Consider the following 24,755-nt stretch of genomic DNA (forward strand, 5'->3'; position numbering starts at 1 on the left):
GAACAACAAATCCAATGGCGAAATAAATTCAAAGTGCTCTGCATGTGCCGACAAAAAGGTTCTCCCAGTAACCTTTGCTAAATTTAAACTTTAAAGGTTCCTTCAAGAACCCCTCAACTAACCAATGGTACAAATATGAACCAATTGACTGCAATGGTTCATTCAGGAACTCCAGGGTTCCTTGAGTCACCCTTAATTCTAGAGTGTAGCCAAAACGGCAAAAATGATGTCTCGTTATACTCCCCTGTCAGTTTTTGCCTTTTTCCACTGACAAAAAAACCATGTGGCATCAGTCTGATAGGAATACAGTAGACCTGGTAGTAATACCGTAGAAATACAGTCAAACTACAGTGGATCTATTTTACCTTGAGGAAGCGGTTCATATCAGCCTCCATGTTTGAGATGGTCAGCCTCTGCATGATGATGTCAGTGATGCGTCTCTCCAGAGACTGCCATTTAGCCCGGGCTGTCCTGGTGGTGTAGACACTCCCCGTCCTCAACGGGTACTTTCTGATAAGGGGAATTCAACAGAGATCAGTTGTTGACTTATTGTTGTCCTGTTTCAGCTAGAGTAGGAGTCCTTTCATGTACACAAATCAAATCAAGTAAAACATATAATTAAATGTTATTTGCCACATGCTTTGTAAACAACAGGTGAAGACAAACAGCGAAATGGGCCTTTCTTACGGGCCTTTCTCAACAATGCAGAGAGAAAATATCGAAAAAATTATAACACAAGGAATAAATACACAATGAGTAACGATAACTTGGCTATATACACGGGCAGAGATGGGCAGTATTTATGTTACATATAATTGAAATACATTGGTTTAATTACTTCTGAGTATTTTGAGATTTGAATAACACTGGGCTGAACTACACTCCAATGTATTTTGTATTTTGAAAATACTGTAATTTGTATTTTCAAAATACTAAATACTTTTCTAAATGTTTTATAGTGGTACACATTTTGTGTCCCCCCTTTCACCCCGCATTGGTATCAGTCTGATAGCACTATGGTATGATAAAATCATCTGCTAAATGAATGGTGGTAGCCTAGCAGTTAGGAGTGTTGGACCAGTAAACAACAGGTCGCTGGTTTGAATCCCTGAGCCGACTAGGTGACAAATCTGTTAACGTGCCCTTGCTCTGGATAAGAAAGTCTGCTAAATGATGTATATATAACACTTGCAAAGCATGCTGAGTATTATTCTAATGGGCCCTGCCTTGAAACAATTCAGTTTGGTAGGTGCAGAATTCAATTAAATTTGGTATTATCCAGAATAACTTGCTCAACTAAGGTATATAAACAACAATATATCATAGCAAGCAAAACGTTTTTGCAACCATTACTGAGAATGTTGTTGCTGTTCGGGCCGGCTACTTGTATTTTAAAATACATGTATTTTTATGAAATACATTACAAATATGTATGTTGTAGTTTATTTTAACACATTGATCTTTTATGGTAGTTTGTATCTGTATTTTGTAATTGTATTTTGTGATTTTAGCCCATCCCTGTACATGGGGTACCAGTACATAGTCAACGTGCAGGGGCACGAGGTAATTGAGGTAGATATGTACTGTAAATATAAGTAGGGGTAAAGTGACTAGGCAACAGGATAGATAATAAACAATAAGAGCAGCGTATTTGATGAGTCAAAAGAGTTAGTGCAAAGAGAATCATTGCAGATAGTCTGGGTAGCTATTTGGTTAACAATCACATCATGCCTATGCACATCGCAAACGCACACACACACTCTCACCCACACCATCAGTACCTTGGGGTGCCATTGGGGTCTGCTGCCCCAGCAGAGTGAGGTCTGCCTGGGATGCCGCGGTGTGAAGGGTCCTGGAGGGGCTCCGGTAGGCTCACCTTTCTGTTCACCTTCCCTGAGGTGGGCCTCACCTGTCTCCTCAGAGCTGTCACCTAGCGAAGGAGGAAAGCAGGGCCACGTTCAGTATGGATAATTTCAACGAGTCCAAAAAGGACAAAGATGTTTTGTTTTCCATTGCAAAACGTTTTGTCACAGTTTGCCATACTGAACATGACCCAGTTTATCTTACCTCCTCATTTTTCCTGCGTAGTATCAGGTCCTGCTGCCTCTTCTGAGCCTCCAGCTGTCTCAGTTGGTGCTGTAAGTGACAGGCACATAATATCAATACATTAATTTAATTGAACTTTGTCACAGGATAACACACAACTTCACAACACACATTATTTCCTGTCTGTAACAATACCTCATGTTTGCGCTGGTCCTTCTTCAGAGTAGCGATCTCTCGGTTGCGTCGGCACTCTGACGCTCTGTTTTTCTCCTGCACCTCCTTCATCTGGCGCATCAGACCCACCTAGCACAACACCCACCATTTACATGTCAATCAATCAGTCAATAAATCCATCCAGCCATCCCCCCCAACCAACCACCTACCCCCAATCGACCCACCCATCCCTCCAACAAACCACCCACTCACTCACCCACTTTACCATCGCCCCACCCATCCTTCCATCCACAATTTTTTCTGTACCTTTGTTTTCTTCATCTCAGCCACATCCTGGTTGAGTTTCTTGAGCTGTTTCTCGTACTGTGATTGGTTCTTGAGGAGGCGTGCGTGTTCCTTCTGGGCTGACTGCAGCTTCTGCATCTCCTTGTTCATAGAGCTCAACTTCTTCTCATATTCTAACTTAATCTTCTTAGCCTTCTCCTCCGTGCACGTCTCCACCGAGCCTGCAGACACAACTAACTCAGCTAAGCACAGGCACGGTGGAAACAACACAACACAGTTCAACCGACACAGCTCAGCACAGCCACAATGGAATATCAATCAAATCAGTCATTCAAATGTTAGCCTTTTTAAAGCAACCGTTGTCACAGTCACAAAGTGATTTACAGAATATGACAGCCCTCTAGAAATAAGGGGTTTAAACACAAGTGCATGTACATTATGGTGTCTGAAATAACAAATAATGATAGAGAGACTTACACAAAATACATTAAATTGTTATGTACAGGTATGGTGTCATTGGTGGTGGATAGGATTAGTTAGATCGAGTTAGTTATACAACTCCATAATATACTCAATCTGAGATCTAGCGACATAGCACATACCACCTAAACAAATAAATGCAACCCTTCATTAATCTGTCACCATATTCCTGTGCGTCTCTGCTGTACCGATGTTGTGACCATGATACATGACATCATATCCTGTGCACGTCTCTTTCTCTCGTATACGTACCCATGTTGTGCAGCACCTTGTCCCTCTCCAGCTGTGTGTCTCTGATCTTGCTCTGCAGCATCATGAGTTTCTGTTCATACTGCTGTTTGAGCGTGTGCAGACGGCGCTGGCTGTTCTCCAGCTCGTCTATCAGCTTCTGCTTGATGGCGATCTCACACGTGATGTTGGCCAGGTCCGCCTGGAAGTCCTCTGTTCAGAGAACACACACAGAACTAGCTATATGAGACACGCTTCATTGACATATTCACTATTCTTCACTACTTTTATTAAAATAACAGAATCATCTAATCATGGTGAATGAATAAGGAGTGCTAGACCTGGGTTTGAAAACTCTTCACACACTCCCCACAGCCCTCCAGGACCAAAGTTGCGAAGGCATTCTGTATGACAGTGTAAAAGCACCTTTGGATGTGTGTGTGTAGGTGTGTGTGTGTAGGTGTGTGTGTGTGTGTGTGAGAGAGTTTTACCTTTCTCATCCAGTTCTTCAGAGTCTGACTCGTCCGAGCTCTCCTCTCCCTCCATCTCATACTCCTCCTCTTCTCCCTCAAGCTCCTCTCCTTCCTCATGGTCACTGACGTGGTCATCCTGTTCACACACATTTGCACGATGTGAGTACAAAGAACACACACACACACGGCACACACACACACACACACACACACACACACACACACACACACACACACACACACACACACACACACACACACACACACACACACACACACACACACACACACACACACTGACATAAATATGCCAATTAAGGACATTCTTAGACGTACCACCTCAGCCTCGTCGTTGCCTCGTTCCTGTTCGTTGTCTGGCACCCCCTCCTTGACCACACTGTGAGAACAGAACCAGAGGTTTAGGTAGCCATTGACCGCAAACGCAAGACATCAGGTCACTAGATTATCAGGGAGCACTACCATACCATATAGCACTACCATACAGCACATGAACACACTATCTTGATTTTTCTGCATACTGTAAAAATGCATTTAAGGTTAGAATCACAATTCAATCAGAACTCAAATCATTTGGTTGTTAGAATCATCCCCGAAGTAGACGTTAGTGAATGATTGATTGACATTATGTGGTTGCATCATGGCAAAAAGAGCTGAATCTTTTAGTTCATTTATTTAGTTTAAGGGTCTCAACAATGCAGAAAGAGGGAGAGGGGTAAGGAGAAAGGTGAGAGATTACAAGTGTGTTTTCCTCCAGGTGTGGCAACTACCTGCAGGTGTAAAAGCTGTGTTAGAGAGGTGAGAAGAGGGAAGTTAGAGAAATGGGGGAGAGTGGGAGGAGAGGGGGTTCGAGAGATGGGGGAGAGAGGGGTATAGCAAACCTGGGAAGCTTAACCTCATGGTGACTCTCCTCGAGCCGCTGCAGTCTTCAGAGTGGGGGAGGAGAATAGGGGAGACAGTTGGAGAGAATGAGGTTGGCAGGGGAAGGGAGTGAACCAGAGAGCAGAAAAGAGTGTAGCAAGGAAGAACAGGTTAACCTTAGAGGATTTGGCACTGGTTGCCTTCATTTGGCTTGTTGATGTGTACCAATTTGTTTATGTGCTATGTTGTTTATCAAATGTTTATCAAATGTGTATTAAACCACAGAGAAAGAGAGAGACCAGTTGTACAGTACAGGTACGTCTGAACATGACTGGGCCTGTTATATAAACCCATCATGTATGGGGTATTACAGTAGATAGACATTAGAGAGGGAATAGGTATCTGCTGAAGGGGAAAGGCTGGGTGCCAGAGCTAATTACCCAAAACACCCTGGGACAACAACGGAAACCAATTCCCCTCGCCTCTGTAATCCCCCCACACCCTTCTCTAATCCTCCCCCCCTTCCCTCCCCAGTACCACCTCTCCCCCTCACCCCACCATGCCCAGCCCATCTCTAACCACCTCCGAGCATATCACTGTTAGACTCAAGGCCTACCATCAAAGTCTACCCATTGCTTAGTTTTATTTCTATTGTTTCATCCACAAGTTTGGACATATACACTTAGTTACAAATTGCAACAAACATAATGCAATCGGATTCATGGCATGTACTGTATGTGAAATGTACATCAAAACAGCAACGCGGAGTGAGTGCAATATCAAAGAGTGCAATATCAAAGGTATGAAGGGGAAAAAACAACTCCTACCTCTTCTTTTTCTTCCTCTCTTTCTTCTTGAGTTTCTCCAGATCTTTCTTGGCCATCTCGATGATGTCGGAAGCCACTATCTCGGGGGCGAGGTGGGCTGGGGAGAAGGAGCCCCCACCAGCGTACAAGGAGGAACGTGTGTTGGCACGGGACAGGGTTTTACGGAGGTTCTCATTCACTGACTCACTCTCCAGGAGCTTGGCTCTGCAGACACAAAACCAACGGTCAGAATACTGTTGTGGGTCTCCCAACACCAAAACCAAAGGTCACAATACTCCTGTCTTCCTTTCTACGGACACATCATACTGTACATGTAAGAGACTTGTCATGCATCATACCTGAGCTCCTCGATTTCTTTGATATAGTTCTGGATCATATTTCCAATTTCCTCATTCCCCTCACCTGAAAGATAATCGAACATGAGGGTATTTTCAGCACTTTTTCCATAGACTTTAACGGAGCACTTCCTATCCCACTAGCCTGGATTTTGAATCATCCCGGTGCAGTGTGAATAAGGTCCATTATTCCTGTCCCAGTACGTACCCACTTTGGCCAGAACCTGGTTGGCCTGGTCACTGAGGTACTGTGTGAGTCTGGCCCTCTGGGCGTCAATGGTCTCCTGCATGGCCTTGACCCTGATCCTCAGGTTACTGTTCTCTGTCTGTAGCATGCTGTTTTCATGGACCATGTCGTTGATGCTCTCCATGCCGTCTTCCCCCACCATACGCTTGCCCTGAGACCAGAGAGAGACCAGAGGACTATGGTTATTATAGTAGATCATTATAGTTGATCAGTTAGTCCAATACAACTATACATTGTTATACCTCCCCTACCAGATGCTTGCCCTGTTCAGACCAGAGGGACCAGAGAGATGAGTGTAGGTCATAGAGAAATATAGACTAAAATCCACACTGAATATCCCTTCGTTTCACTATTGTTTAGTTGGATTCCAGGCTACCAGAAATACAGCCTCAATGGACACGTGCAGCCGTTAGTATGTTTTAAAAGTGATATGGATCCATATTATGGTACAGTTAACCATATGATTTGACCTGGAAAACAGTGCCTTTATAATGGTATCTAAAATAGCAAAAAAAAATCGAATCTCCCTCTCTCTCTCTCTTGCACCCTCCATCCCTCTTTCCTTCTCTTACCGTCTTGTACTCCATCAGTTCCATCTGTAGCCTGGCAATATCAGTCCTTAGAGCTGATATCTGCTGGGAGGCTTTATCCTGGTTCACCATCACCTTGTTCTTAATGTTCCTGGCTCTGTTAGCGTAGTTCAGACAGCTCAGTGTCTCCATGAAGTCCCGGTCAGATGGGCTGATACACGCTATCATCACCGTTTGACTGGGGATAGAGATGGAAGATGGACGGAAGATGGACGGAATACAGACACGGACCGTCGACAGACACCAAAAAAATAAGACCACATTAGAAACGGAATAACTAGATAGGCGATGTCAATGTAAATCACTTTGTAAACTACTTGGAAAATAAATCAAATGAATTATTTGAATTGATTTAAAAATAGATAAATATTCAAATATATGGTAATTAATTCACCCACTAGCGTAAAGAAATTCCGGTTTTAATAGATTACTTTTAAAACATTTACATTTTAGTCAGCAGACCTTCATTAGACAGATAATTAATTCATCCACATAATAAAGCTTCAAGGAGAGGTTCTAGTGATACTCTAGAAATAGAATACAACTGCTATTATATCTATATCGTCAAACACTATTACATACAGTGTCTTTATGTGGTTTATGAGGACATACAGACCTGTTTCCTCCCAGAGAGTCCTGCAGTAGCCGGGTGAGTTTCGAGTCCCTGTAAGGCACGTGGGTGGACCTCTTACTCCTGTCCCCCAGAGCACTGATCACGTTACCCAGCGCAAGCTGCAGCGAGAGAGGAAAAACAGACCAAGGAGACATGAAGATGAGATGAGATCCTTAAAAATGAGGCTTAAACGTCTGCATTCTATCAAAAATAAAGCATAAAATCCTTCCTTTAATGTGACGTTTAAATTCAGTTGTCAATCAAAGAGGTGGTGGCAGTGTTGGTAGGACACATGCAATATATTTCTCAACCACCAGGGGGCGCTTTCCCCGCTAGTTTCTCAGCTCTACACAACAGGTGTATCATTGAAACATTTCATGTCAGTCATCCAAGAAGAGGACATGACATCACCACTGTCCTGACTCTCTAAAACCTCCTAGTGCTGAGTAACCTATGACCTTTACATGCACTGTTCTAGCATTGGGAATGGTTCGGGTCAATTCCATTTAAAGTCCGTCAACTTGTAATAAATTGACCCAAACCAGGCACTGTGTTCACCATTTTTCGAACTATAGCATGCATTATTTTACAGTGAGAGTCTCACCAGTCCACAGTTGATGGAGATGCCTTCCTTGGCTCTATCCCCAGTAGCTCCTGTCCTCTTTAGTCTCTCCGACCCGGCCAGGTCCACAAAGTGAAACTTAGCCGTCAGCGTCTCGAACTCAGAGTTAATCTCAGAGGAACCGTTGGCCAGATGGTTGTCTGTCTCATTGGACTCCTGAAGGAGATGGGCATTGTGAATAAAACAAATAAGAGACTGTGGGGAAAATACACATGGTGATTGTGTGTGTAATTTCATGTCTTGGACATGTGTATCGACATTTCAGCTGTAGCATTGATTAGGCTTATGAGAGAAATATAACTGCTGGTTTTCGTCTTCCATTATAACTCTCAATAACAACACCAGTGGATAGACATATCTGTATCTGTAATATCTGTATATTGTCCATGTATTCAGCGGGCAGAGAGAAGAGGGTGACATCATGCCCAGCTGGTGTGTGTGTCCATTGGGATTTATTTGGGGAGCTATGCTGTGTGGTGAGCTGTGTCGCTGGCTGGGGAGCTGTGTGGGAGGTCCCGTGTGGCTCAGTTGGTAGAGCATGGTGTTTGCAACACCAGGGTTGTGGGTTTGATTCCCACGGGGGACCAGTACGGAGAAAAAATCTATGTATGAAATGTATGCATTCACTACTGTAAGTTGCTTTGGATAAGAGCTTCTGCTAAATGACGTAAATGTAAATGGGAGGCTTGGGTAACGTGTTTATTGTTAATCTCATAAATACTAGGAAATTAAATGTTATTAATGTGTATTTTCACAATAGGCAACAAACGAGTGGTTGTATGTTACAACAACCCCCAAATAAAATGGTAATGATTATGCAGCCTAATAACCTTTTAATCATGTAATTTCTAAAGAATGACAGGGTAAACAGATAAGTGAAAATAGTACAGCCAGTGAAATAGACTGTGAAAAGCTTATCCTATCCTAGGCTTGGCTCTAGAGAGCTCCAGGCCACTGGTGCTATGCCACGTACGCTGTCGTCTGGAGTGCAGACTCTGACTTGGCACAGGTGGATGGTGAAGATGGCATGGGAGCGCGAGCTCTGGATGTTCATCTGGGTGCTGGCTGTAGTACGGGACAGAGCACCCAGCTTCAGACACTGCATCATCTGTACAGGGAGGGAGGGAGGGAGGGACCAGGGGCAGGAAAAGAATGGGAGAGTTTAGAGTTAGTACAGTGTATTCAAGAGAGAAATTCTGTTTGACAATTTCAGACCCTGATTTGTTTTACTTGTCTTTGTGCTTGTCTCCACCCCCCTACAGGTGTCGCCCATCTTCCTCATTATCCCCAGTGTATTTATACCTGTGTTCTCTGTTTGTCTGTTGCCAGTTCGTTTTGTTTTGTCAAGCCTGCCAGAGGTTTTTCCTGTGCTCCTGTCTGTGTCTAGTTCCTGTTTTCTAGCTTTCCCGGTTTTTGACCATTCTGCCTGCCTTGACCTTGAGCCTGCCTGTCGTTCTGTACCTTGTCACACCACCCTGGATTACTAACCCTGAGCCTGCCTGCCATTCTGTACCTTTCGGACTCTGCTCTGGACTACTGACCTCTGCCTGCCCTTGACCTGTCGTTTGCCTGCCCCCCTGTTTTTGCAATAAACTTTTGTTACTTCAAAACTGTCTGCATCTGGGTCTTCTCCTGAGCCTTGACACAAACACATACACAAACAGATATAGGCTCACAGCAATAACATATGTTTAACCAATGACCATAGGTACAGATTGGTGTTCTTCTGCTTTAGATTGTGATTGAGACTAACCTCTGCCTCGGAGGTGACCGTGCGCGTGGTGACTCCCACAGTGTAGATGCCTCCGTTAGCGTCCTCATGAATCTTGATGGTGGACTTCTGTCTCTTCCCATCCATGTCCCGTGTTGATTCAAACAGATCCAACACCTCCTCATTGTACAGCTGGGATAGGGGGAAAAAAACAAGCCGATGAACCAATACCCCAAAGCCAAATAACTGTGCATGGAAAACATCAGTAGTTAAGTAATTTTGGTTATGGAAAGTATACTGCTTTATTAGTTTTTAGAGACATGTATCAGCAAGCGATATCAGATTTGAGTGAGACATGTAATTCCCTAGTAATTACTCTGTGGTGATAAATCATCTGCCTATAGAGTTAAATTAGCTGAACACATCCAATGAGCAGACAGAAGTACAGTATACTTCCATCTGCTCCAGGTTGCTACACACAGCTGCTGCAACCCCTAGCCAGAACCCTTTCCCCTAATACCTCGCTTGTGTTAGCAGCTCTAAGGGAAGGGTACCGGATAGATTTAAGTAAGCAATAATGAAGGCTCCACCTTGCCTTCCAGGGCCAATGGGCTTCTTTTCAGAGATGTAGAAACCTGCATCTCCAAGCTTCCTCATGTTGCAGAGCTAATGGGAGACTACAGAGAGAGATTGTATTTCTGGTTCAAAAGTGTAAACAGTTGGGATTGAATACGGGTCTCCCGCTCACCAACCCAACGTCTTAACCAAATCACCTCAGCTACAAAAAGCACATAGTACGTTTTGTCCTTTCCATCACACATACCTCCAGGAACTGTGCGTTGATCTTGAACTCGGGTACAGGCTTGCCCTGCTCTGTGGCGGTCTGCCGTCGTTCCTCAATGCCCCTGAAGAGGTGCTTGACTGCCCGGGGAATGATGCCCAACTCCTCCTCACTGATGTTCACGTCAAACCCTGTACCCATGGTGTAGGTCTTCCCCGAACCAGTCTGGGGGAGAGGGAGAAGAAGGGGGTGGATATGATAGGATCAATAACCAATTATATTTTTTCATTTATTTACTCATTTATCTTACTTCAAACTTATTCAGACAGTCAGTGGGCCTATGCTGCTATTTCATGAATACAGGAAGTTATAAACGGGGAGTGGGGGTCAGCTTTTCTTACTCAAATTCAAAAACAGTACAAAACGCCAGAATATAAGAAAAACAAGCCCTGTCAAATATGGCTCTCCTGGACTAAAGCCACTCCTAATATATGTAGCTACTACGGCACAGTGCACACACATTGGGGTTGGGGGCTTGGTTGTCATGGTGACTACCAAAGGAATGCGACGCCAATTCCCACGTCACCTGAAAGATACTCTGACAGTAGTGTGTGTGTGTGTGTGTGTGTGTGTGTGTGTGTGTGTGTGTGTGTGTGTGTGTGTGTGTGTGTGTGTGTGTGTGTGTGTGTGTGTGTGTGTGTGTGTGTGTGTGACCGTGCGTTTTTGTGTGTATTTGTGTAGATGTCATTGTGAGTGTGTGTGCATGCATGCATACATATAAATTGTGGTGTGTGAGTGCGCATGTGTATGTGTGTTCGTGCGTGCGCGACCCGCTGTGGACCCTGAATGAGAGTCTGACAGGGAGACAACGGGGCTGAGAAGAATGGAGCCGGCAGAAGAGAATGGACAGAGAGATTAAGAGGAGGAGGAGTGGAGTGAAAGGAGAGTTTGGCAGAGCTCCATTATAGAGTTTGAGATCAGAGGAAGAGGTTGTGACAGAGGCAAACGCAAAAAAATACGAGCGAGAGATTGAGAGAGTGGAGATAAAGTGAACAAGTTTGAGAGAGTAAGAGCAAGAAAAGAAAAGGGGGATACCTAGTCAGTTGTACAACTGAACGCCTTCCACTGAAAGACAGACAGGCAGAGAGAGAGAGCAGGGAGAAAGAGAGAGAGAGAGAGAGAGAGAGAGAGAGAGAGAGAGAGAGATAGCGAAAGAGAGCCTGATAGATAGATATGAACATGTACTGTAGAAAGTCAGTCACATGTGCTAATCTATCAAGCCAATAAAAACCCTGAGGTTGGTCACGTTAGAACATGCCTGATGTTGCTGAGTTCACTGAGTTTTCGTGGCCTGTTTGCTTCTCTCTTCATATGAGATGAGCTCTATGAAGACGTGGAGCCTAACTGAGAACAATTTCAAAGCAGTGCTATATCACTCACTGAGACACAGTTATAAGGTTGGATAAATGACGTCGTTACAGTCAATGTGAGTTTTAGCAGAGTTATCGTATATCCAGATGGGGTTTGACAAATGACGTTGCAATAGCCAGTGTGAGTTTGGTATTGGAAACGAGGTGTGATAACATGTTCTGCTTGGACCAGAGACCACAGGACACGTGGATGGATTCCTGTGTGTGGCAGAGCCAAGCCCTTTCCTAGGGTGTGTCCAGCATTGCACCGCATTGCGTCTGTAGGCAAATATGGTGTGTGCATGTGTTTTTTATGCGTTTGTGCGCATGTTTGTAAATGTGTGTGTACGTGTGTATATGTATGCAGTTGTGCATGTACACCTTTGTGTGTGTGTGTGTGTGTGTGTGTGTGTGTGTGTGTGTGTGTGTGTGTGTGTGTGTGTGTGTGTGTGTGTGTGTGTGTGTGTGTGTGTGTGTGTGCGTGCGTATGTCATGCAAATATCTGACCTGTCCATAGGCGAAGATGGTAGCGTTGTACCCCTCGAAGCATCCCTCGATGAGTTTCTCTGTGCAGTGTGTGTAGATGCTGTCCTGCTGGGAGTCCATGTCAAACACGTAGTCGTAAGTGAACGCCTTGTCTTTACCCAGCATCACCTGGGGCTCGGCGGGCATGCAGAACGTACAGATGTGACATCCTTCGATCTTCTCCCTCGCCAGCTGAGGACGAATCCTGAGAGAGGGTCGAGAGAGATGCCGGGTTAGGGTTTGTAACTGTATAAAACGTTAAACATGAATAGATATACAGAAAAGGAGAGGGACGGTGAGAGAGAGAGAGAGCGAGAGAGAGAGAGAGAGAGAGAGAGAGAGAGAGAGAGAGAGAGGAAGCGAGAGTTTATCATGGAGATGTTTTGTGAGCTTGGTTTCCATCTATGCCTTCTTAATTGTTGAAGGCAAAGTTACATTTGAGGCACGGAGAACAGTATCTCGTAACAGTTAGTCATTGCATAACATTCCACCCTTCGGTAGATGTGTCTAATATGTTAATATCTTCACTCCTGGCATGTTATCAGAAGAGGCACGGAAACGTTATCCCATATCGCACTGTCACTACACCCGACTCGGTACTTATTCTGATGTGTTGATACATTGACTTGCGGTATGCAGGGATGTGGCATGCAGCAGGTGTAGAGACCTGAGCTCCTTGACAAAACCTCAAGGGCAAAGCTTTGATAAGCAGAGTTTGAATGTTGAAAGTCTGATAAGCTGAGTTTGAAAGTTGCATGTCGAGTATGATTCAGGGTTATGGTTGACTTTTAGACATGAAGTTAACCACTTAACCCTGCTTTTCACGATATACCACGTTTGAGTGCTTTATTGCTTCTATAAAACAGTTAGCTTCATCTGTGCTACATACAGTAGATCTATTGGTCCAGTTATTAGTAATATGTGTATTATTCACTAATCTGTTTTTCTAGGAGCCTGGAGTGTGTGTGTGTGTGTGTGTGTGTGTGTGTGTGTGTGTGTGTGTGTGTGTGTGTGTGTGTGTGTGTGTGTGTGTGTGTGTGTGTGTGTGTGTGTGTGTGTGTGTGTGTGTGTGTGCATACCTGCGTGTTTGTATGTGTGCCTGCGTGCGTGCATACCTGCATGTGTGTGTTTGCGTGCCGGCGTATGTGTGTCTGTGTGTGCGATTCCCCTCACGCTGACAGCTCACTCCACCACTCTGCCCCATACAGAGCCCTCAGTGTTCGAGCCTGGGCTCAGAAAAGAGTGGAAGCTGTGGAGCTACACTAGGTAAACAGTCACACCCTGCCTTGCAATTCCCCCATACACGCTGCCCCTGTGCCTGTCTAGCTCATCACAGAACTCACTGGACAAATATCACAGGATTTCTAAATTCAAATAGGAAACATTCAGAAGACTTGATGGAAGAGTACTGTAAGTAAATGCATTACTTGTGTTAGGCATGTAATTGTGTTTATAAGGGCAGTATTGTGATTGGAGAGTCACAACAGAGAGTCAGGCTACAGAACACACTTCCACACATCCACACACACACACACACACACACACACACACACACACACACACACACACACACACACACACACACACACACACACACACACACACACACACACACACACACACGCACACAGTCAGGCTACAGTGGTGTTATTGTGCCCCAGTGACATCAGATCCCAACTATTTAGCATCCTCTCTCTGGGATTACACAGTGAATGAGAAGAGGGGACAAAGCGAGGGAGGGATAGATGAGAGGAGAGGAGGAAGAGAAGATGAGGAGAGGAGGCTGCATTACTTTTAATGTTACACCTCTAGTACATAATCTGGGTCATAACTTCCTTCTGTATTTGCTACAGAGTATTTCAGTATTTACGTATTGCTGCTGCCTCAACAGGTAGGCTAGTTGTTGACTGTATAGTATACTAGTCCATTACTGATCTCTTTGTTCATGTTCCTGCAGAACACCCCTCTGACAGACCTCTGTTTGACACAAGTTTTAGGGGTTTGGGGGGTTAGGGGGAATCCACAGTAATCCCTTTTGCCCACTTCCTAAAACAGTACAGAACCATCACTCTTATCCACCATAACAAAGATAACACTCATCACCGCTTACAACACGTTAAGTAACAATAATGCGGAAATACTAAAAGTGGGAATGCTGGGCTGGCTTTCAGCCAAAGATGAGATCAAAGATACTAGATAATACACAGCACTGGTCACGAGATTACATTCAATAGCATTTAATTTGGTGTCAAATGTCCCTACATGAGGAAAGAAAGTGAGTTCAGTGCAGTGTAAATCACATCATTGGTCTGATTGATTGTGATGAGAGCATCCCAGCCAAGGCGGTGACGCAAGACAAACAGTCAAACACTCCTCCTTGTGTGTGTATGTCTAGGACTCCAGCCTTGCTCTGTGACATCCCCCAGTGTCTTCCATACACAATATCCTGGGAGAATCTCAATTGCATTTCCTTGTTTGCTTGCTTCCTCTCTCCTTGAGGCGAGGAGAGAGAACATGAGGAATCAAGGAAATTAAAGTGAGATTCTCCTAGGATATTTGACCAGCTCAAGATTGTTGACAGATTCCTCCTGAATAAGACCAATAAACTTAGCTGATCACTGCCATTTCAAAGCTGCTTTCTCAACACCAGAAAGACATTTTAGACCAGAAGTTTGTTTAAACAGTATAGGCCTCTAGACCAGAGCCATATAGATCAATGTACACCACCGTTAAAAAATGTGGGGTCATTTAGAAATGTCCTTGTTTTTGAAAGAAAAGTTTTTTTTTGTCCATTTAAAATAACATCAAATTGATCAGAAATACAGTGTAGACATTGTTAATGTAAATGACTATTGTAGCTGGAAACGGCAGATTTTTTATGGAATATCTACATAGACGTACAGAGGCCCATTATCAGCAATCATCACTCTTGTGTTCCAATGGCACGCTGTGTTAGCTAATCCAAGTTTATTATTTTAAAAGGCTAATCGATCAGTAGAAAACCCTTTTGAAATGATGTTAGCACAGCTGAAAACCATTGTTCTGATTAAAGAAGCAATAAAACTGGCCTTTTTTAGACTAGTTGAGAATTTGGAGGAACAGCATTTGTGGGTTCGATTACAGGCTCAAAATGGCCAGAAACAAATAACTTTCTTCTGAAATTCGTCAGTCTATTCTTGTTCTGAGAAATGAAGGCTATTCCATGCGAGAAATTGCCAAGAAACTGAAGATCTCATACAATGCTGTGTACTACTCCCTTCACAAAACAGCGCAAACTGGCTCTAACCAGAATAGAAAGAGGAGTGGGAGGCTCCGGTGCACAACTGAGCAAGAGGACAAGTACATTAGAGTGTCTAGTTTGAGAAACAGAAGCCTCACAAGCAGCTTCATTAAATAGTACCCACAAAACACCAGTCTCAACATCAACAGTGACGAGGCGACTCCAGGATGCTAGCCTTCTAGGCAGAGTTCCTCTGTCCAGTGTCTGTGTTCTTTTGCCCATCTTAATCTTTTATTTTTATTGGCCAGTCTGAGATATGGCTTTTTCTTTCTAACTCTGCCTAGAAGGCCAACATCCGGGAGTCGCCTCTTCACTGTTGACGTTATATACAATGACAAGTTTATGAGTGTTGAACACACTTCACAGTGCAGTGTGAGTGAGTAGTGCACTTGTGTACATTACATTTGTCCTCTAGCTGGGATAGTTGACTGACAGGTTTTAGGCTATGAGTGAAATGAAAACACTGGATCCTTCAGGGTGAATAGTGGTTGACATATACAGTAGCTGCTCCATACCTTCATGTAGACTTCAGACTTAAAGCACTAATCCACCCTCTAGACGACAGCAGTGTTTTTCAACACTAGTCCTGGGGATCCAGAGTGGTGTAAATGTTTGTTCTAGCCCAGCTCTGACAAAACGAATCAAGGTAATCAGTGATTAGGTGATTAGTTGAACCAGATGTGTGTTAGTGCTGGCCTGAACCAAAAATGTATACACACTTTGAGTCCAACTCCATCCCCAGGACAAGCATAGGACAACACTACACTATAGTGCCACAAAGTATTAAGTCTTATGTGTTGTTTTCTAGTATTCGAACTCTCCAGTTCCTGTACCTCTATAGGGGAACCAAAGCCTTTCCCTAACACAGTACAAGGGTGTCTTGTTTTGCACGCTTTGTACAAAATAATACAATGCAATACACAGGATATTTCTTAACGTAGCTCTTTATTAGCTAGCTACAACTGGCATGTTCACGTATCTCCAACCATGATCAACTGACCATGACCTAACCATCTGGGTGGTCTTAACCAATCATAGCACAGTATGATACGATGGTAAAATGCATCCAATTACAATTCAGTATGTTTACACATATGAATATTACAAAGGGGGACTGACTGACTGAACAGAGAGCTCTTAGCTCTCTGTGATAACGGCTGTACATTTATCCTCCATGACAACTCAGTCAACCCCCCGGTCAGGTTAAGCCTGCTTCAGGGAATATAAAATATATGTTGAAAGTATTTAATAATCCGGTTCAGAAGAGGTGGGCTGTAGTTAACTCAGGTGGGATAGGTCGCTTCTGTGAGATGAAAGGCTGACACACACATGGACTGACGCACACACATACATGCAAGCAAACACACACACGCGTACGGACACACACCGTAGAGCTCCTGACAGACTCTCCCCATGTGACATGTCCAGTTAGCCTCATGCTGGAGACCTCATTACAGCGATTACAGTGACAGCCGGAGGAGCCATGCACCATGGCGGCGGCACTTGCTAACTCACTAACCCCTCTCAGAATAAAATGGACAGCGCCAGGCTAGCTCACTATAGCTCTAGCCCATTCAGAAGCAGCTGTCCTGGGCCTGAGCCGAGACTCTGCTTTCTCTCCTATAGACCCAGTACGAATTATCTGGGGCAGCCTTGCCTGTCTGTCTCTCTTTGTCTCTCTTTGTCACATTCTCTCTCTGCCCTTCTCTCCCTCTCCTCTCCCTCTCTCTCCCTCTCATTTTCTGTCTCTCTCATTCTCTCCCTCCCTCCGTCTCTCTCTCTCTGTCCCCTTCCTCCACACATCTACCACCACCACCACACATTGACCTGGTTCAAAGGGCAGCAAGAAGCAGGGCCAGGCGGTAGCATAGTCACATTTCTAGCCAGCATAATCTCCTACTAAACAAACACACTTCAAACAGAATGGCTCTTGTAAAATTGGAAATGTACTGCAGGCCAGAGGCCAGGGTGCACTGGCTGCACCAGGGAAGGCAGGTGACCGTCATAACCAGTGTTCTCTGCTATGGATATGGTTGAGTCTATACAGTATGTGTGTAGATCTTCATGAATAATAATAACTATGCTGGTAAGAAAGGTGATTCAGCCACAGCTTAATCATGCTGACTCTCTGCAGATCAGGACCTGACCTCAGCCCCTGCCTCCGCCTCAGCCAGCCACAATGGTCCCTTGAGAGACCATCATTTCCCATCTGCAAACCACAACAGTCACAGCCCTAATCTAATTCTAGAGCTACAAAGAGTCCAGAGAAGCATCTGGACCCACACTGAAGGGAAACAACAGGCACGATACACAACTAGATTACAGGAAACAATCAATCATTCACTCATATAGACTTCTTCGGATTCATTTGAGAAGAAAACAGAAAGAAGAGGGAGGATTGCTGCCCTGTGCCCACACATTGCAAAGAGAGGAGAATGGAGTTTGGCAGCTGGCTTTTTAACTCCACTCATATCAGAGGTTAAATTGTGGCCAAGTACCTGGGGAATTCAGGCACTAGGAATAGGGTTTTTAAAGGCCCAATGCAGTCGTTTTTTTTAAATCAAGATCAAATCATTTCTGCGTTACAATTAAGTACCTTACTGTACTTAATTAAGGCTACCGAGTGGCGCAGTAGTCTAAGACACTGCAACTCAGTGCAAGAGGGGTCACTGCAGTAGCTGGTTCAAATCAAAGTTGCATCACATCTGGCTGTAATTGGGAGTCCCATAGGGTGGAGCACAATTGGCCCAGCGTTGTCTGGGTTTGGCTTAGGTAGGCCGTCATTGTAAATAAGAATTTGTTCTTAACTGGCTTGCCTGGTTAAATTAAATTATAATTTTAATTTGTCTGGGAGAGGTCTGAGTGGGGAGGGGGAAACTCAAAACGAGCTGTTATTGGCGGCAGGTAACCTAGTGGTTAGCGAGCTGGGCCAGTAACAGAAAGGTTGCTGGATCGAATCCCCGAGCTGACAAGATAAAAATCTGCCGTTCTGCCCCTGAACAAGGCAGTTCCCTGGTAGGCCGTCATCGTAAATAAGAATTTGTTCTTAACTTACTAGTTAAATTTAAAGAAAATTGGCAGAGAGGTTTGGAACTCTTGTTGTTATTGGTCTATTAATCAATTTACTGCATGGTGATGTCTCCATGGAAAGCCAAAACTCCATGCAAACCTTCTGATTAGACGGTCCTGTGTAGATTGTATTTTCAACCAGCAACTATCAGTAAATAACAATGATCAAATTTGTTCACATTTTTACAGTGTTAGTTTCATCAGCTTTTATACAATATGATATACTGTAAACCATTGTAAAGAATATTTTGACTGCATTGGGCCTTTAATGAGCGTTGGAGCAGACTCTTTACTCCCCAGGTTGTCTTTACCCTGAGACACTGATGCTGTAGAGCAGAGGTTAATGAGGGACCGTTCTACACACACACATTCATACACACACACACACACACACCCCCTTCTCTGGCCCTTCACTGCACCTGAAACTGAGACCAGGGAAGTTTAGACACCGAATTTACAGTGAACTTCTGATACACACACACACCGATAAATGGTTCTGTTGTTGTACTGCTTACAACAAGTGTCTCAATCAGTTTTGAAAGGTCCCCTTGAAAGAAGAATGAAAAGCTTCAGCTACGCCCTCTATTCTTCAGGAATCAGTAACTACAGGAAACACTACAGCAGCCTCTCCTCTCTCTCGTAAAGTACCTTCAGTTTGGCGGTTAAGTTGTACATGGTCATTATGTAACTAACTACAGCAGTCAAGGAAGCAGGCAGCTGATGTACAATGGCCTATGGCAAGCAGGTTGTATAACTTGTCTCCTCTATGACATGGGTTGGAGCAGAACAAGCCTGGGTTAATGGATGCCCAGGGATAGAGGAAGAAGAGAGGGGATGGGGAAGGAAATGGCACTGCAGCCCTTTTTTGCAGTCAAATGACCTAGTGGCCTAATAGGTGGAATTGTATTCATATTTTTCATGATTTCATAAACATAATTTAAAATCTGGTGTTTCTATGTCAAAAGGTTTTGTTATATTTCAGTTTTCTGTGATGTACTGTACAGTACCAGTCAAAAGTTTGGACACAGCAACTCATTCAAGGTTTTTTCTTTATTTATACTATTTTCTACATTGTAGAATAATAGTGAAGACATCAAAACTATGAAATAACACATACGGAATCATGTAGCAACCAAAAATGTGTTAAACAAATGAAAATATATTTTATATTTGAGATTCTTCAAAGTCGCCACCCTTTGCCTTGATGACAGCTTTCCACATTCATGGCATTCTCTCAACCAGCTTCACCTGGAATGATTTTCCAACAGTCTTGAAGGAGTTCCCACATATACTGAGCACATATACTGTTGGCTGCTTTTCCTTCACTCTGCGGTCCAACTCATCCCAAACCATCTCAATTGGGTTGAGGTCGGGTGATTGTGGAGGCCAGGTCATCTGATGCAGCACTCCATCACTCTCCTTCTAGGTCAAATAGCCCTTACACAGCCTGGAGGTGTGTTGGGTCATTGTCCTGTTGAAAAACAAATGATAGTCCCACTAAGCTCAAACCAGATGGTATGGCGTATCGCTGCAGAATGCTATGGTTAAGTGTGCCTTGAATTCTAAATAAATCACAGACAATGTCACCAGCAAAGCACCATCACACCTCCTCCTCCATGCTTCACGGTGGGAACTACACATGCAGAGATCATCCTACTCTGCGCCTCACCAACACATGGCGGATAGAACCAAAAATCTCAAATTTGGACTCATCAGACCAAAGGACAGATTTCCACCAGTCTAATGTCAATTGCTTGTTTCTTTGCAGCAATTCGACCATGAAGGCCTGAGTCACGCAGTCTCCTCTGAACAGTTAATGTTGAGATGTGTCTGTTACTTGAACTCTGTGAAGCATTTATTTGGCTGCAATTTCCGAGGCTGGTAACTCTAATGAACTTATCCTCTGCAGCAGAGGTAACTCTGGGTCTTCCTTTCCTGTGGCGGTGTCACGTCCTGACCAGTAAAGGGGTTATTTGTTATTGTAGTTTGGTCAGGACATGGCGGGGGGTGTTTATTTAGAGTGTTTCGGGGTTTGTTGGGCTATGTTATTATGTAAGAGGGGTGTTTGTTTAGAGTGTTCTGAGGTGTTTGGTCTATGTTCTAGGTTAGTGTTTTTCTATGTTTTTCTACTTCTATGTTTAGGGTTTGTTGATTGACCTTCAATTGGAGGCAGCTGTTCCTTGTTGCCTCTGATTGAAGGTCCTATGTATAGGGGTGTTTGTGCTATGGGGGTTTGTGGGTAGTTGTCTCCTGTTTTGTGTCTGTGAACCTGACAGGACTGTTTAGTGTCGTTTGTTGTTTTGTATATGTGTTTCTTTTGTTTTTCCTTCTTTTATAAAAAATAAAGAAGATGAGTATACATGTTCCCGCTGCACCTTGGTCCAATCCTTACGACGCCCGTGACAGGCTCATGAGAGCCAGTTTCATCATAGCGCTTGATGGTTTTTGCGACTGCAGTTTTCCAGATTGACTGACCTTCATGTCTTAAAGTAATGATGGACTGTCATTTCTCTTTGCTTATTTCAGCTGTTCTTGCCATAATATGGACTTGGTCTTTTACCAAATAGGTCTATGTTCTATATACCACCCCTACCTTGTCAAAACACAACTGATTTTCTGAAACGCATTAAGAAGGAAAGAAATTCCACAAATGTACTTTTAACAAGGCAAACCTGTTAATTGAAATGCATTCCATGTGACTACCTCATGAAGCTGATGGACAGAATGCCAAGAGTGTGCAAAGCTGTCATCAAGGCAAAGGGTGGATACTTTAAAGAATCTCAAATATAAAATATATTTTGATTTGTTTAACACTTTCATGGTTACTACATGATTCCATATGTGTTATTTCATCGTTTTGACGTCTTCACTATTATTTTACAATATAGAAAATAGTAAAAATAAAGAAAAACCCTGGAATGAGTAGGTGTGTCCAAACTTTTGCATACTTTTGTTTCAAAGTAGACCCTGATTTAGCCCACTGCAGTAGAAGGTTAATGGGAATATTCTTATTATCATCATCATCATCATTATCTGACGACATCCACTGATGTCATATGATATGCCTCTGATGGAGATGGGCTGGGCTGGGGGAGGATGAAGAAATGGGCTGGGGGAGAAAAAGGCACTTAAATGGGAATATTACTTCCATTGTCATATGACTGACATTATCCACTGTCGTCATATGGAGTGGATTTCATACAAAGTGCTTCTGTCCTCATGCTCCAACGTTGTGTGTTTGTTTCAATTATGACATTGTGAAGCAAAACGCAAAAGGCAAACACTGTGTGTTGTGTGTGTGGATGACGATGTCATCCGTCATCATTCACTGTTCAGGACATCAGTTGCCTTTTCCAGGACATCAGGTGTGAGTTCTCTTTTTCCCTTAGAGGCCCCTGACTCACTGTCTGACACATTGTTTAGAGTCATAATATCAGGGTTGTAATGGGGAATACGTACATTAAGCTACGTTTACAGAGCATCACTGTGAGTAATAGCTACAGCAAAAAATAACAGCTGACAACAGCTGTAACGCTTGATGTAGTGGGTGTGGAGTCAGGCGCAGGAAACAAGAGCGTTTGCTATCGTGCTTTAATAAATGCACCGTCAAAGAGAGTATACACCCAAAAATAACAACAGGGCGTAATCAAAAATACAAGGACCCAAAAACACGTTCCACTTACACAAAACACAGTGAAAGACAGAAATAAGCCCGCACACAGAACAGGTGGGGAAACGGGCTTAAATACCCAACTAATACTAATGGAACACAGGTGAAACCAATAAAGACAAAACCAACAGAAAAGGGAAAAAGGGATCGGTGGCAGCTAGTAGGCCGGCGACGACGACCGCCGAGCGCCACCCGAACAGGGAGAGGAGTCACCCTCGGCAGGAGTCGTGACAACAGCAGTGTCAGTGTTTAATGCTCAGTCTTTAACTAAGTTTTGGTCCATTGTACTTGCTTTTTGGAACATTCTGTCCATTGTTAAGTACTGTACTGGAGTGGAGATCATGAAGCAAGTCATAGGATAATTCTCAACATCAATGCTCTGTGATTAACAGGTAGTAACAGGCTTTTTCCCCTTAGAGCACAGAAAGACAAACTCTGCAGATTTCAACAACGATCAACTGATGCAAACGATACACGCCTCCAACCAAATAAACCAAACAACTTTTTCCTCAAACTTTTTCCTAAAATGTCTTCAACAAATGGTCTTTGAATGAATAAATGTCTCTCTTAGTGTCCAGTCTCCACACAGGAAGATTATGTCACTTCAGTTACCAAGGCCACTAGTGAAAGAAGGGGAAGATTCAGCCAGAGAATTCTAGACAGAGAATTCTGCAACTCAAGAACCCACACTTCTCTTCACCTGGGTTAAATCTGTCAGGGCTCTTCTACACGGGTGAGTGATGTCCATTCACAGGGTCACCACACTGGGCGGGGTGGGGTTCACTGACCAGTGGCCACAGCTCTAATGCTTCCTGGGTCAGAGGTCACATTGCAGCTACAGGGAAGAGCAGGAAAAGGGGTGCAGGGGTCCACACTGTGGCTGCCGGTTTCACACTGTCAGTTAGGGGGGAAACCAGGACAAGAGACAAAGGACACACACACATACACACACATCTTCTCTTCCTCAAGCCAAGCACTATGATGAATAACACAAAATAACAGCGATCATATGTGGAAACATTCTATTGTGACAAGGGCAGTTAAATAACATTATGCCACAAAGGGAACTCTGTCAAAACACCAGATAAGAGGATGACACTAACAGACACACAACCTTGTGAGTTGGAGATATTTCGGATGGGAGAAAACAACCCAATAGGTTTTTGCAATGTCCTTGCCAAGGGCAAAGAGTGATAATTGCAGAAAATAAATTGAGAGACACATGATTTTCTTCTGGCAATGGGATACCAGTGAGATTCCTAAAACACATTAGTTTATCAATCTGGGCTAAGTTAATGTATCTGACCTCAAGCCAACACAAGCTTATCTTGTGATATTCTGTTGTGCCATTTTAAGGGCTTGTATTATGGTCATGTTCGGGTTTAAGGGCATGTTGTGATGATCTTGTTGTGTGTTGTGTGAAAGATAAATATCTCATATCTATGTGTGAAACTGAAATAAAACTAATATTAGAAAGTAAACACTGTCTCTCTGGCTAACAGACTGGGGCAATGTTGTAGTCCTCGAGTATAAAGGACTTGGACTCGGAATCGAACACCGGGGACTTAGGAACTCGACACGGACTCAAGGTTAAGTGACTTGACTACATCACTGGGCTGGCGGTTGAGTGCAGCAGCTCAGCTGTAAAGTGCCTGTCGACAGAAGAAAGACAAGAGACCCATCTCTATATGTATAAACAAAGAAGCTGTAGGCGAGGGAACGATACAAGGTGCAACACCGACACAGACACAAAGAAGTACTCAGTTATCAGTTATGGCCTAAGAGTAAAATACATATAGAAAAGTCTCAGCCAGACGGACTCAGCTACAACACGTAGCCTTACTTGTATACTGAGAGAAGTGGATGAAATTGAATAGATACTGCAACTATTGTTATTGCCTCCCGTAGTAAGTAAGGACACGTTGCAATATCACATGACGTGTGCCTGCAGATGGTTTGCATGTATTTGTTTTGCGGTTCGTGCATATGTATCATGAATGTACTGTAAAACAATAACATTTTCCAGTGCCGTGGCAGGAAGTGCACTCTTCTCCTAAAAATAATCCACCCTGGGCTAAGAGCAGGAGGAGGAGCTGGGCTTTGATAGACACTGAAAAACCAATGGGAGGTGTGGATGGTCAGCATTAACAAGGTGTCCAAAGAGGGGCATCATGTGCGTTGGAGTCATAACCACATGGTTTTAAAAAAGGTACCAGGCTTGGACTGAAATTAGAAGTAGCTGTGGTACTACAAAGTGTCTTAACTGCAAGGGGTATATGTTTTTTTTTTTTTTTAATCATGGTGACAGTTTAACTAGTGGAAAGGATGTTACTCTGTGAGGGTTTGGTCCCATTGCACAATAGCAGCTGTTTTGGTGACTTATGCCCCACGTGAAAATCTGAAACAGAAGCTACACTCAATATATTACACTAACATAACAAGGCACATCCGTTATAGTGTAACTTCTATTGCTTTCTGAAACAATTGTCTTCTTTTGACTATACCTGAAAT

The 24,755-nt window shown here is 43.6% G+C and overlaps 1 protein-coding gene across 6 annotated transcripts in view; it reads right to left on the minus strand.

Annotated features, from left to right (window-relative positions):
* The window catches only part of LOC106609115 (kinesin-like protein KIF21A), a 44,270-nt gene that overhangs the window by 14,950 nt on the left and 4,565 nt on the right, over window positions 1-24,755 (minus strand). For 4 of the 6 annotated variants that reach the window (XM_014207551.2, XM_014207550.2, XM_014207549.2 and 1 more), the window contains exons 2-20: window positions 12,208-12,430; window positions 10,334-10,516; window positions 9,553-9,702; window positions 8,773-8,907; window positions 7,782-7,955; window positions 7,181-7,296; window positions 6,547-6,742; window positions 5,936-6,125; window positions 5,731-5,794; window positions 5,393-5,596; window positions 4,586-4,630; window positions 4,023-4,083; window positions 3,705-3,822; window positions 3,238-3,426; window positions 2,527-2,726; window positions 2,242-2,349; window positions 2,068-2,136; window positions 1,782-1,930; window positions 366-510 (exon numbers count right to left, since the gene is read on the minus strand). In XM_014207551.2, the coding sequence (XP_014063026.1) occupies window positions 366-510; window positions 1,782-1,930; window positions 2,068-2,136; window positions 2,242-2,349; window positions 2,527-2,726; window positions 3,238-3,426; window positions 3,705-3,822; window positions 4,023-4,083; window positions 4,586-4,630; window positions 5,393-5,596; window positions 5,731-5,794; window positions 5,936-6,125; window positions 6,547-6,742; window positions 7,181-7,296; window positions 7,782-7,955; window positions 8,773-8,907; window positions 9,553-9,702; window positions 10,334-10,516; window positions 12,208-12,430 (2,719 nt within the window). The remainder of the gene's footprint in view (window positions 1-365; window positions 511-1,781; window positions 1,931-2,067; window positions 2,137-2,241; window positions 2,350-2,526; window positions 2,727-3,237; window positions 3,427-3,704; window positions 3,823-4,022; window positions 4,084-4,585; window positions 4,631-5,392; window positions 5,597-5,730; window positions 5,795-5,935; window positions 6,126-6,546; window positions 6,743-7,180; window positions 7,297-7,781; window positions 7,956-8,772; window positions 8,908-9,552; window positions 9,703-10,333; window positions 10,517-12,207; window positions 12,431-24,755) is intronic. The other 2 variants (XM_014207554.2, XM_014207553.2) reach the window with 1 other exon arrangement.

This window comes from Salmo salar, chromosome ssa07, assembly GCF_905237065.1.
Source record: "Salmo salar chromosome ssa07, Ssal_v3.1, whole genome shotgun sequence".
NCBI classification, from domain to species: Eukaryota; Metazoa; Chordata; class Actinopteri; order Salmoniformes; family Salmonidae; genus Salmo; species Salmo salar.